The sequence below is a fragment of the Indicator indicator genome, chromosome 33, assembly GCF_027791375.1.
Source record: "Indicator indicator isolate 239-I01 chromosome 33, UM_Iind_1.1, whole genome shotgun sequence".
In the NCBI taxonomy this organism is placed as follows: domain Eukaryota; kingdom Metazoa; phylum Chordata; class Aves; order Piciformes; family Indicatoridae; genus Indicator; species Indicator indicator.
In genome coordinates, this window is record NC_072042.1 from 3,705,417 (window position 1) to 3,717,805 (window position 12,389).

General features: G+C 55.8%; 1 protein-coding gene across 2 annotated transcripts; it reads right to left on the minus strand.

Moving 5' to 3' along the window:
- Positions 1-446: 446 nt before the first annotated feature.
- Positions 447-12,184, minus strand: LOC128977740 (protein argonaute-1). Of its 2 annotated transcripts, XM_054395396.1 has the most exons (17): positions 12,065-12,184; positions 11,753-11,934; positions 11,373-11,509; positions 11,099-11,233; positions 10,730-10,817; positions 9,323-9,470; positions 8,920-9,039; positions 7,969-8,091; positions 7,019-7,152; positions 5,625-5,809; positions 5,300-5,459; positions 4,804-4,894; positions 2,843-3,037; positions 2,581-2,715; positions 2,004-2,105; positions 855-1,054; positions 447-555 (listed from the first exon to the last, which is right to left on the minus strand). In XM_054395396.1, the coding sequence occupies exons 1-17, from the start codon at positions 12,167-12,169 to the stop codon at positions 447-449; spliced, it is 2,349 nt and encodes a 782-aa protein (XP_054251371.1). In that variant the 5' UTR covers positions 12,170-12,184. The 2 variants fall into 2 exon arrangements, with proteins under 2 accessions (XP_054251371.1, XP_054251372.1); XM_054395397.1 differs by lacking the exon at positions 2,004-2,105.
- Between the last annotated feature and the right edge of the window lie 205 nt (positions 12,185-12,389).

Genomic DNA, 12,389 nt, shown 5'->3' on the forward strand with positions numbered 1-12,389 from the left:
TGGTGGGCAATGGAGGACCAAAAGTCGCCAGTTCACAGTCTGGAGTCTATAAGTATTGCATCTTAAAACTCAAAAAAACCTGCTTCCACCTCCTGGGAGTTTTATCCCCCTCCTTGAAATGCCTTCATTTGCGTTTGGTCAGGTCAAAATTTTGTAAAAAAAACAAAACAAAAAAAAAATTTTAAAACCCAAAGAAATTGTCAAAGTCTCTTCCAATCCTAGAAAGGTGTCAAATCTTTCTGTCCTGTGGTGCTGGTCTCCTGCCTCGCATCGACGCTGCCTGCCCTGCAGTGATTTCTCATTAGAAAAGAAACAACAACAAACAAACAAAAAATAACCCAGGAAAAAAAAAATAAAACAAACACAAGGTGTCCCAACGCTTCCTTTTTTGTATGGCTCCTACAAATCTGAAAGCTTTCTTGAGTGAGGTAACAAAAGTTAGGCTTTCAAGCAAAGTACATGGTACGTAAAGTGTCCTGATGAACCTGCACAGCCTTGGCCAAGGCCTGGGGGTCTCTGCCGTTGCTCTGTCCGGAGATATGGCTGCCCTCGCCACTGCAAAGCAAGGAATCACTGCAATTATTTCATGTTTCCCCCACAGGAACACTGAGAAACCCCCCTCCTCCCTCAGAGATCAAGGTCTGTGAGTGCTGGCAGCACTGAGAGGCTGTAGATTGCCACTGAGTGTGCCTGGCACTGCCATGACCCCAGCACCTCAAGGTGACATCCTGGGGATGCTCCCCCAGGCTCGGGATGGGATTTAACCCTCCTTTACACTGGGGAACTATCTGCAGGTCTTTGAAAGGAAACCCTGCACGCTTTTGAAAGACTCTTCCAGGGCAGAGCCTCCTCACCTGTCGTGCTCCTTGTCCACGAGATGGTACCGGGCTCTGAATGCCACCAGCCGGGCGTAGTACGCTGGGGCGGGGATGGAGACGGAGCGGGTGCAGCGCACGTAGGTGTGGCACAGCTGGTAGGTGAGGATCTGCAGCTCGTCCGCCGTGAACCGGTTGTCATCCCACAGCACGTAGTAATGGGACGGCCGGCTCGTACCCTGGGCAGCAGAGGGGCAGAGTGAGAGGTGCTGCCAACACTCAGATGTGAGCAGCTGCATCACATCCTAGTAAACCGAGGAGAAACTTTGCTGCGAGGGTGCTGGAGCCCTGGAGCAGGCTGCCCAGAGAGGTTGTGGAGTCTCCTTCTCTGAAGAGATTCCAAACCCACCTGGACATTGTGATTCTGGGCAAGCTGCTGTGGGTGACCCTGTCTTAGGACTGGATGATCTCCAGGAGGTCCCTTCTGACCCTCACCATACTGGGATTCTGATCACCCCCTCCCCAATTACAATGTCCTGCAGACAGCCTGGGCAGGAGGGCTGCCTGTGCTTCCCCCATTTCAGCACCCACCCAGCACCAAGGTACAGACCAGTGTCAACTCTGCTGCCCTATGCCCAGGTACTCCTGCCCCTGGCACTGCCACAGTCCCACTGCAACATGCTCCCTGCTGAACCAGGCCAGCTTCCCACTGTCCTCAGAGAGAAGCCAAAGAACCTCTGACAGAAGCAGCTGGAGTGATTAAAGGAGTGCAGCTTTTGCAGTGTGGTTCTCACTAACCCTGGCTGCCTGCAGAAAGGCAGCTGCACTGCAAGCCCCTGCTGCAGGCAGGCTGCTGGCCACGGCTCTCCCACCCACAGCCAGACAGCAGGTCCCTGCTGATGAGCAGGCACTCAGCGAGCCCAGCACGCTCAGCCACCAGTTGACAAGCTGCTGCTCTGAAGGAGGAAAAGCTCACAGGAGAGATCCTTGGCTCCAGGAGAGGAATCCAGGACATGCCACCTAATGCAACATCTGCTTGCCAAACCATGGCCACAGCAGTGTGAACTGAACCAACTGTGGCTGCGGTGCCCAAGGGAGGTTAAGGCAGGGCTGTGCCCCACAGCACAGCCCCTGACAACAGCCCAGGAGGGCCAGCAGCAGCCCAGCAGCCAGCTCACAGCACAGTACCTGAATGCCTGCATGGCTGCACAGGTAGAAGTCAAACTCAAAGGGGTGGGTGATATTTGTATCCACTGTTGTTCCCGCTGGGATGTTCCCGCTCTTCCCGATCTACAGGGAATAGAAAAGAGAGATCCAAGCGCTGCACAGTTTGGTTATTTCCAGCTGCCCAGAGCAGTGTCTATAACACCCCTGCCCCGCACGAGGGACCCCAGCACAGGATCCCCATCTCAGCATGTCTGAGAGCACCACGCAGAGCTGCTCCCCAAGTGCCCATTAAGGGGAAGCAGCTCACCCTGCTCTGCTCCCAGCCTGAACGGCATTTTCTGCAAGCACCAACACCGCGCCCCATGCCCAGCACCAGAGGGAAAGCAGTCAGGGTGAGTGCTGGTACCAGCAAACACCTGGTTGGCTTTCCAGAAGCAGCCTGATTCACATGGATGCAGGAGGCTGCCAGGCAGTGTGTTTCACCCAAGGAAGAGCTCCTAGCCTGCCAGGGCTGAGCTTTCTCCTTGGCGACATCAGGGCTGGCTCTTCCCAAAGGCTGGGGATGAATCAGCTGTCCCCAGCACCCCCTGGTGCTCACCCTCTCGTTCTTGTCAGCACAGAAGAGACGAGTGTGGTGCCTTTTCTGCACCACGATGTAGGTGATGCCAGGCTGGTAATCCTTCTCCAGCTTGATGCAGGCATCTCGGATCGCTAGGAGCTCGTAGTGAAGGATCTGGAGAGACAAGGGCATGCAGAGTGAGGGGACAGACCAGCCCACAGCTGTCCCCATGTACCCACAGGGAGCCCCCGTGGGAGCCGGTGCAGCCACACTGGCTGAAGGGGAGCGGAGGGGTCCTCACCTGTGGGAGCTGCCCCTCGGGAACGCCGTCGCGGTAGAAGATGATCCTGGTGGGCTTGAAGCGTGTGGATTTGTAGAACTGGATGAGGAGCTCCCTCACCATGTAGGACAAGTCCTCGATGATCTCCTGGCGAGGCCGCTGCACGCGCACCGTGGCACAGTACCGGCTGGGGTGGGCGTCCATGCTGCCCACGACCTGCGGTGACAGACATGGGCCAGGCCCAAGCCTTACAGTGGGAAGGATGGGGGTGGGGGGGACATGAGACACTGCTGGCCTCCACCTGCTTCCAACACCCACAGCTGGCCGTGGGCAGAGCACCTGAGCTCACAGATCAGGGATGGCACAGCCAATGGACAGGCAGCTAGCAGCCAGAAGGGACATCCCTATTTGTGGCCATGTCCTGGTTTCATGCTCTGCCCAGAGTTATCCATGGGAACTTCCAGCGTGACAACCTGGCTTGTGCCACTGAGTGTTGCAGCTGTGGGGGTTGCTGCTGCCCAACACCAGAGGGACAAGCAGGGTTGCCTGAACCAGGACATTTGCACAGAGCATCTGCTGGCACCACACCCCCAGGCCTGCCCTAGCCCCACTGCAGCCCTGGAGCTGCCCCCAGATATGTAACTTGGTTGAGTCACCACATGGCAGTCCTCCAGCAGGAGTTCCCATCACAGCCAGGCCCTCTGGAAGGGACACCTCAAAGACATTAGGGCAAAGAGGCCAAGTACAGCCAGGCTTGGCAGTGACGCAGGGCTGAGGGTTCACCATGAGCCATGGGTGCCAAAGCAGCTACTGGCCCATCCTGGGAGACAAGTGCCCAGCTGCACCACATGGTCCATGTTCCCCTGAGTGCAGGGGAAACACCACAGCCCCCACAACCTCAGCAGCCCCCATACCCAGCCTCCTGCCCCTGCCCTCTGTACCAGGTTCACTTTTGCTTTGCAAACGGGGTGTAGGCTGTGCCACCAGAGCTGCTGTGCACAATCTCAGCCACAGAGCCCCTTCTAGGGGCTAATTAATGACACACCAAGGACAAGATCGTGGCAACCTGAAGGTTCTACCCTTCTCCTCCCCTCTGCAGCTCCAAAAAAGCTTTCAGAAGAATTAAAGAAAAAATTCCCCAGAGTGGTCCTGCACAAAAAACCCACAGCAGATGTTTTTGGAGGGGAAGTGGTGCCGCCAGGAAACAGACTGCTCTGTCCCACCCACACCTACAGCAAACAGCCAAAAGCCTTTCCCAACCCCTTCTAATTAAGAAATAAAAAAAAACAACCAACCAAAACACCAACAAACCCTCACACTCCTCCAAAGAGGCATCTGCATACCAAGGAAAACCTGAGCTATGAGTGTTGGAAAGTTAAGAACTTAATAGGAAAATGCTGACGTGCTTCATTAAAACAGACACCATGAGAACCTGACACTCTCCTTTGCTGCCACAGCCTGAGGAAAGGCACAAGCTGCCACCCAGCCTCACCAGCACATGAGCAGCCCTTCTCTGGGGGGGTGCACATCATTCGTTTGAGGTGAAGGCAAATCCTCCTCCCCAAAAGGCTCAGAAGCAGCCCAGTCTCCCCCATGTCCAAACCCCCACCCCTCCTGCCTGAGGAAGGTCCCTCTCAGGGCTGCACTGCCGGACTGGGATGCCCAGGGATGACTCTGGTGAGCAGAGCAGGCACACCAAGCTCCTCACACCCTACCGGGGGTCCAGCAAATCACCAGCCCCACCTGCTGGCAGCCACCAGCGGCTCCCCAAAAGTGCAGCTCCTCTGCAGAAAGGCAGGATAAGATCAAGGACTCACTGCCCAGGGAGTGGGATCAAAAAGCCAGACAGGGCATGGGGGACAGGCTGAGAAGTGTCACACATAAGTGGCAGAGCCCCTTTATGGACACAAGAGTTCTGTTCCAGTCCCTGCAACTCTGCAGGGCTCTCGGGCACCCAGGGTGGCCCCAAAGAGGGAACTTACAGCCGTGATGGAGGGCTTCTTCCCATCTCCTGCTGGTGGGTGAGTGACATCAGCCCCCAGGAAGATCACTGGCTGCTGAAAGACAGCAGAGCTGGTGGGAGAGAAGAGAAAGCAACAGTCAGTCAGTTGGGGCCATCGCATGGTGATGCAAGCCCAAGAGAGGCAAGACCTCCACACAGAGGACACCTCCTGGGCTTCGGCTTGGGCACATCAACAACAGCTCAGTACAAGGTGAGACAGGCTGCAAACCCCCACTTCAGGTTGGACAGGGCCTTAAGCAACCTGATCTAGTGGGAGTTGTCCCTGCCCATGGCAGGGGGGTTGGAACCAGATGACCTTCAAGGTACCTTCCAACCCAACCCATTCTATGATTCTATGATTTCAAAGAGCTACTTTCCACAGCAACCCACAGCTCCCCTTGGCCCCAGGTAAAGCCAACAAACTCCAGCAGGGACTTGTTTCCCAAGCCCCCAGAGAGGGCAGGGTCCCTACGAACCGCTGGTGAGGCACGAGGATGTTGTTGATCCCGCCAAGCTTGACGTTGATCTTGAGGCAGAGGTTGGAAAGGGTCTGTGGGGAGGTTTTCACCACGTTCTTGACCTGGACACACTGCGTGGCCATTCCCAGGAGGGTGTCCCCAACACGCTTCACCTCAGCTGTGGGCAGAGGAAGCAGGTGAGCAGCCAGGTGAGCCAGAGGAAGCAGGTGAGCACCACTTCCAGCAGCGCCCTGGGAAATGGGGAGGGGTAGCACTGCAGGAGGAGCAGAGCCAGCCCTGCTGAGCCACAGTGAAGCCCTGGCTGCCCCAGCCCCACACGCACCGTACACTGGGGTCTTCCCTGGCAGGATGACAATGATGAGCTGAAGCCCTGAATAGGTGTTCTTGAGGTGTCTGAACATGGGCTCCACACTGTCTGCCCCCTGGGCATATTTGCAGAAGCAGGGCTGGCCTTGGATGGGCATCCCGGCGTCCTTGGAGATCTTGCGCAGCTGATCTGTGAAGTTCCTGTGCCCAGGAGGAGAACAGTGAGCCCTGAGCCCACCTGGCACCTCTGCCATGCACCCTGGGCACTGAGTGAGAAGAGGCCCAGCAGAGGACAGAGATGGGGACATCACAGCACCATGCCTGTGGCTTTCCAGCATCCTGCAAGTGCACAGTGCAGGAAACAAGAGGCCAATGTGTCAGAGCTGAGCTGGCCCCTCTTGGTGCCTCTACCCACCCAGGAACTGACTCTTCCTGAAGTGCCAGGGCTGTGAGCTGCTCCCCATGAGCAAGCTGGAGAAGGAGGAGCAGACCTGCTGGACCTCCAGATGATTTGCAGAGCTGCTGCAAACCTTCACTTACCAAACCAGACAAAGAGCTCAGTCACACTCTCTGTTTTTGGACAGCCAAGGATTAATTTGATGCAGGCAGAGCCAGAGGGAGCACAGAGCTCCCAGCTCTGCCCCACAGGGGTCACAACAGGAGTGAGTGTGGTGTCACTGTCACCTCCACCCAGTTACTGCAGATGTGGAGACTTTGAGCTGCTCCAAACCATTTCAAACACCCAGAGGAAGCACACAAAATGCTTGCCTCGATGCATCCATTCTTGGTCAGGAGAAACCTGAGTCTCCAGCAGAATCCAAAGCCCAGGTGACCACTTCCCTAAATCAGATAAACTGTCCCCACTCTGCATCATTTTGCTACTGCAGCAGCTCTGGTAGCTCTGAGCCACCAAAGGCTTTCAGAAAGCTCAAAGCTTCTCTGTCATAAAACCCCATGGTGAGTCAGGATGAATTAAACCATCTCCAAGTATTGGGGAAACTTTTGATGAAATATCCCTCACAGGCCCGTCTCTCTCAGGAGCCTCAGCTCAGGGTTCAGTCCAGCTTTAGGGCTGGCAGCGTCAGATCACAACACTGCTGCTACCTGATGCAAAGAGCAGATGGAGGAGAGCCTGACTGCCAGCTCCCACGGGCAGATGTGCTGACTCCAACCCCACAGGCTTTGCCATGGGTGGCTCAGGGGCTTGGTTGCAGCCAGGATAAACAGGCACCCTGCATCAACTCACAGAAACAACCCTGAACCCCCAGCCTGAACCTGCATCTGATCCGTACCACCAGCCGTTCAGATCCAGCATTAGGTGAAAGAGGTGCAGCCCCAGGCTGGGAACAGCAGGGTGGCCACAGCTCCCCACCATCACCCCACCCACGCAAGGGCTGCCCCCTTCCTTACTTCAGCACCTCCTCTCGACACTGCTTCTGCGGGGCAAAGCAGGCAATGGCCCAGACTTTGATCTCAATGCCGTTGTAGAACTGCTTCCCTCGCATGTCCCACACGCCCTGGTTGGGAGTTGCAATGGCTCGGTTCTGCAAGGCAAGCAGAGGGTCACAGCACTGCCACCACCTGCCCAGGGAGCACCTCCAGTGCTGCTCTCCTGCTCCCCATCACAGCTGCCCCTGACGGCAGCCAACTGCCTGCACTGCCAAGGGAGTGCTCAGTGATGGGGACTTGGCAAGCTCAGCTCCTCAAAGCTGATTGAAAATTCACCTGAGCTGCCCTCCCCTGAGCATTCATCTCCCCTTCAGCTCACCAAATGACTCCTGGCTACAACTTTCAGAGGACTGGCTGAGGGAACTGGGGTGGTTTAGTCTGGAGAAGAGGAGGCTGAGGGGAGACCATGTTGCTGTCTACAACTGCCTGAAAGGAGGTTGGAGCGAGGAGGAGGTTGATCTCTTCTCTCTAGTGTCAGGTAACAGAACCAGAGGAAATGGCCTGAAATTGTGCCAGGGGAGGGTTAGGTTGGAGATTAAGAAAAAATTGTTTCCTGCAGGAGTGGTCAGGGACTGGAACAGGCTGCCCAGGGAAGTGGTGGAGCCACCATCCCTGGAGGTGTTCAAGAAACCTGTGGCCATGGCACTTTGGGACATGGTTTAATGGCCATGGTGGTGGTGGGTTGGTAGTTGGACTGCACGATCTTAGAGGGCTTTGACAACCAAAACAATCCTGTGATTCTAATTATATCAAAAAAAACCCACCCCACCAAAATCCAAACCCAAGGTACTCTGACAAAATATTCTAGCTCTAACCTAGAACCTGAAGGCAGCACAAGTTTTGCTGAGAAACAGCATTTTCTGGTCTGAAAGCATCTCTCTGCCCAAGGCAGCCCTGCTTGCTCTGCTTACCCTGCCTCCGTACTGCAGGATGGGTGCTGGCAGCACCCTCCCGGTCACCTCCGTCATGTCATCTTTCACCTTGATCCCAAACTCCTGAATGTATGGATCCAGGTTGTAGCTGGCATTCTTCATCTGCAGAGGGAAGGAAGGAAGGAAGAAAGGAAAGGTCACAGGAGGGAGTGAGATCAACTGCTACATCCCACACAGCTTCAGCTGGCTGGGCAACATGGGCACCACAAGTCCTACTCTCTACAGAGCCTCAGTCCTCTCTGTAAGGGGAGGGCCAGTGGTTCAACGCCAAGGGTCAAACCCTCTGCTCCCAACTGATCCACAATGGGACCTGATTTTTGAACACTAACCAGTGCAACTGAGAGCAGAACATGCTCCTGAGATTTAATGCTGAAAGTTCAGACTGGTAAGAGAATCTAAGACTACTACTGGCAAGACTACCAAAAGTCCCAGAAGGAATATCAAATGTCCCCAGCCCAGAGACATCACTTTGGGCCATAACAGCTCCTGCCTGGCCTCTTGCAGAGATGGGTTCCCCAAGCTGACCTGCAGACAGTTCTCCCACCAGAGTCCCACCATGGTCCCTACATACACCCAGAGCTGGGTTCATTTCTCTTATTTCACTTTCCTGTTTTTAGTTCCAGCTCCCTTCAGGTCAGGTTCCATCAGGACCTGAATTTGTTGCACATGAGTTTCCACAGTCACTTTGAGCTGGGCTCCTCTACACACCCATGCAGGTGTCTCTGACCAGGGATGCAGTGAGAAGATGGGGATCAAACCAAGCCTCTTAACCCCACCAGCACCTTCTGAGAGGGCTGCAGCTCTCCAGGCACAGAGGAGCTGAGGAGCAGGACCACAAGGTCTATCAAAGACATGACACCATAGCCTTCCAACAAAGCCACAGCCCCAACCCTGCCCTTCCCATCTCTCCTAGGGCCTCCTGCCACATACCAGGCGACTGATTTCCTCCTGCCTGTCTGGGGCAGACCTGGCTGTGGCTTTTATCATGGTTGATGTTTGATTGTCTGTGAGCTTCTTGATGCACCTCTGGCCTGCCACGATGTTGCACACCTGCAGGGCAAGGGAGAGACAGCAGCCACGTGTCAGGGACAGAAAGACACAGGGGACCATGGCTGAGCCCTGCAGCCAGCCGCAGCCAGAGGAGCCAAGCCTGCAGTGCAGGACAATGGTGTTTTACACCTCCCTCACTTACTAGAAGTGGCTCTTGCCAGGTCAACATTGAGGCAACTAGTGTCCACAACACACTGTCATGCAGCTGCCACCACGGCCACTTGCCTTGGCTTTGCATGGTGCCCAAAAGCTGAGCAGGCAGCAGTTCAGAGCCAACACTCACCTCCAAGGGCAGGTATGTGTGCTTCTGCTCCTGGCCAACCTGGAGGCAGGGGAGGTGAGGGTATTTCAGCTGCAGGTTGTATTTCTGCTTAAAGTACTGGGCCACTGTGCACTCCACTGTCTGACCACTCTCCAGCTGCAGGGGAAACCTGGCAGAGGCAGGACACAAAGGATGCACCCACTCAAAAGAGGCAATTCCACACCTCCAGCACTACTGACTCCGGCTGGGAGGAGAGGGAACTGGCAGGCTCCCACTCCAGGCTCCCATCAAAGAAAACAAAAAGCAGTACAGGAATGGAGTCAGAAATACTCTGAGCCCAGCGTGGGTCTGAGGTCCCTAAATAAAGCTGCCCTCACTAATTCAGCTCATCAGGGCAAATGTTGATTGCAGGACATGCCATGCATGCCACTGCCAGGTAATAAATACAACACACTGGTATTTGGGATGTGCTTGGTGCCCTCCCTGGGAACTTGTGTAATGAAGAGATGTGGCTGTGGCAAGGGAGGTTCCCCTCTTGGGGCTCTGCAGCCCAACACTGCTGGCCTGAGCATGCACTGCTGGTTTGGTATAAGGCAGGAACTGGGAGCAGAGATTTTCCAGCACTGCTCAGGTTTGCACAGCAGGAGCCAAAATTTCTCACCCTGTTTTTTGTCTCTTTTTTCTTTTAACCTCTTTACTGATGGAAAAATTTATGGAAACACTGCAAAAATGTAGGGGGTGTGCAGGCTGAAAAACATCTCTCCTCCCCTCCAGCTCCACTCAGCAAGCACCCAGCAGAGAGCACCAGCACAGTCCCTCCTGCCCCAGCACTGTCCCAATGGAGACTTCTGGAGGGTCTCTTTGCTCTCTTCCCAGCCTCTGCCTTGAACCTCATTTTGCTTCCAAGCCTCCCTGAGGGCAATTTCCAGGGCAAACCCCAGCGACAAGCCCTGGAATCACCCATGGGGTGTGGCACCCAGCAGCCTGGTGCTGAGGGCACCTTGGTGGTGCTACAGTCCCCGCTGGCAGGGTGATGTGGGGAGGAGGGCAGCCTCCCAACACGAGGAGAAGCACAGGGCCAGCCTGCTGCCAGGCACATGCAAGCAATTTCAAAGCAGGGAATGGCTTTATCCTCTGACAAAGCTTCTGCTTTGACAGTGCCTATTTTAAGCAAGAAGAAAACCAAACTCAGGAGGTAAAATCTAGGACAATTCCTGGCATGTCAGCTCCCGCCCGCTGCAGCGCAGCGCCTGCCAGACAAAGCATCCTCTGCCCTCCCACCCTCCCCTGCATCCTGTGCGAGCTGCAGAGCCCCAAACCCATCTCCCTTCTGCCACCACAGGCTGGCAGTTCCTGTCCAGCTCTCCCCAACGACACCAGCAGCTGCTAAAGAGGAGGAGAGCAGGGACTGCTCCCCAGCTGCCTTACGTCTGGTGGCTGGCCGGCCGCCGGGTCACGTTACACACACGGTACTTCCTCTTCATCTGCCCACAGTGGGTAACCTCCACCTTCAGACCTGGGGTGGGACAGGGAGACACAGCAGAGGCACCAGTAAAAGTGGGAAAGATCGCCCTTGCCCACACTTCCCCACCACCACCTGCCTTGAAGAATTAACTGTCAGCAGAGCAGAGGTGCTTGCAGGCATCCAGTGAAGTGCGTGGAGGCAGCAACGCTGCCCCAGGAGGCATTTGAAAGGTGCAACCCCTGTACCCCCACCTCGCTGCAGGGGCAGGGGAGAGAGAAGCCAGCGGTGTCTGGGGCAGCAGCTGGCTGGGGATGGATCCCCAGGGGCTCTACCTTTGATCTCCTTGGTGAAACGCACTCGCTGCGAGTCCGTCAGGGGCTTGGGCTGCTCGTCGATGTTCCGGATGTCCAGCACCTCACACATGAACTCAATCACAGGCTGGGCTTTGTAGAAGGCAGTGGCTGACACTGCAGGACACACAGACAGCACCATGAGTCTCTCCTCTCTCTCCAAGCAGGCAGACCTGGCCAAAAGCCAGCCAGATCCAGCCTCCCCAGACACATCCAGCCCCGACTCTGTGGTTCCCCAGAATGAAAAACACATCACCATCAATGTTGAGCATCATCTTCCACATGGCAGGCCTGACCGACTGGTGGAAACCAAACCAGACCTCCCTGCCACCTCCCAGGGGGTGGTAATAACCTTCAGGGGGGGAGAAGAAGGAGCGGCCGACGGGAGTGTACCTGTGAACCGGGGCACACCAGGTCAGACAGCCACCCTCAGCACCCCTGCCCCCCCAGCAGCGCTCGCCCCACTGACTGCATCACCTCCTTGATCTCTACTGCAGGAGCACCCAGAGAAATCACATTCAGCCACCTCCTCCCAAAGACCATCAAGGGCAGTCTCAGCCACAGCAGCACGCCCAGGGCAGCCTGTCCCTGGCACACTTGGTGCTGCTGTTCATGGCAGCCCCCTGGTGCAGGTACCTCATGGAAGCCAAGTGCCTCATGGCAACATCCAGCGCCTGGACGGACTCCAGAGGGACAGGGATCTGCCCACTGACCAGGGCCTCGTGCAGCATGCGCCAGCTGACGATGGCCATCCATTTGATGGAGACCTTAAATATCCTGTCCTTGCCTTCTCCTGGGATTGTCACCTCAAAATCAACCTGGGTACAGAAGGAGAGAAGCAATGGTGGCATCCCTGCAGGAACAAGGGGAGAAGGCTGGCTTTGGCTGGTCCTTCCCAGCAGGAGGCAGGGTGTGGTGCATGCAATGGGGCTTGTCATCCTCTCTTACCCTCTCGTTTCCAATGGGCAAGGCTGTGACAGTGTAGATGTTCTTCTTCCCATCATAGACTGGCTTTCGTTCTCCAAAGATCTGGGGTTTGAAGTGCTGCACCATGTACTCCACAACTTCCCTATGCAGGTGAGCGTGGCCAGGAAGAGGGGCAAGGGGGAGAAAAGGGTGAGGTTCACTTGGATGGTTTCTTTACAACTCAACATCACCTGTGATCTGCCCAGTCTCCACCCAGGGCACTTCTGAACCACAAGACACCAGGGAGCAGAGGTGAACGTCCCCCAGACAAGCAGCCACGTGCCCTGCCCTTGGCGTTTTGGCTCCA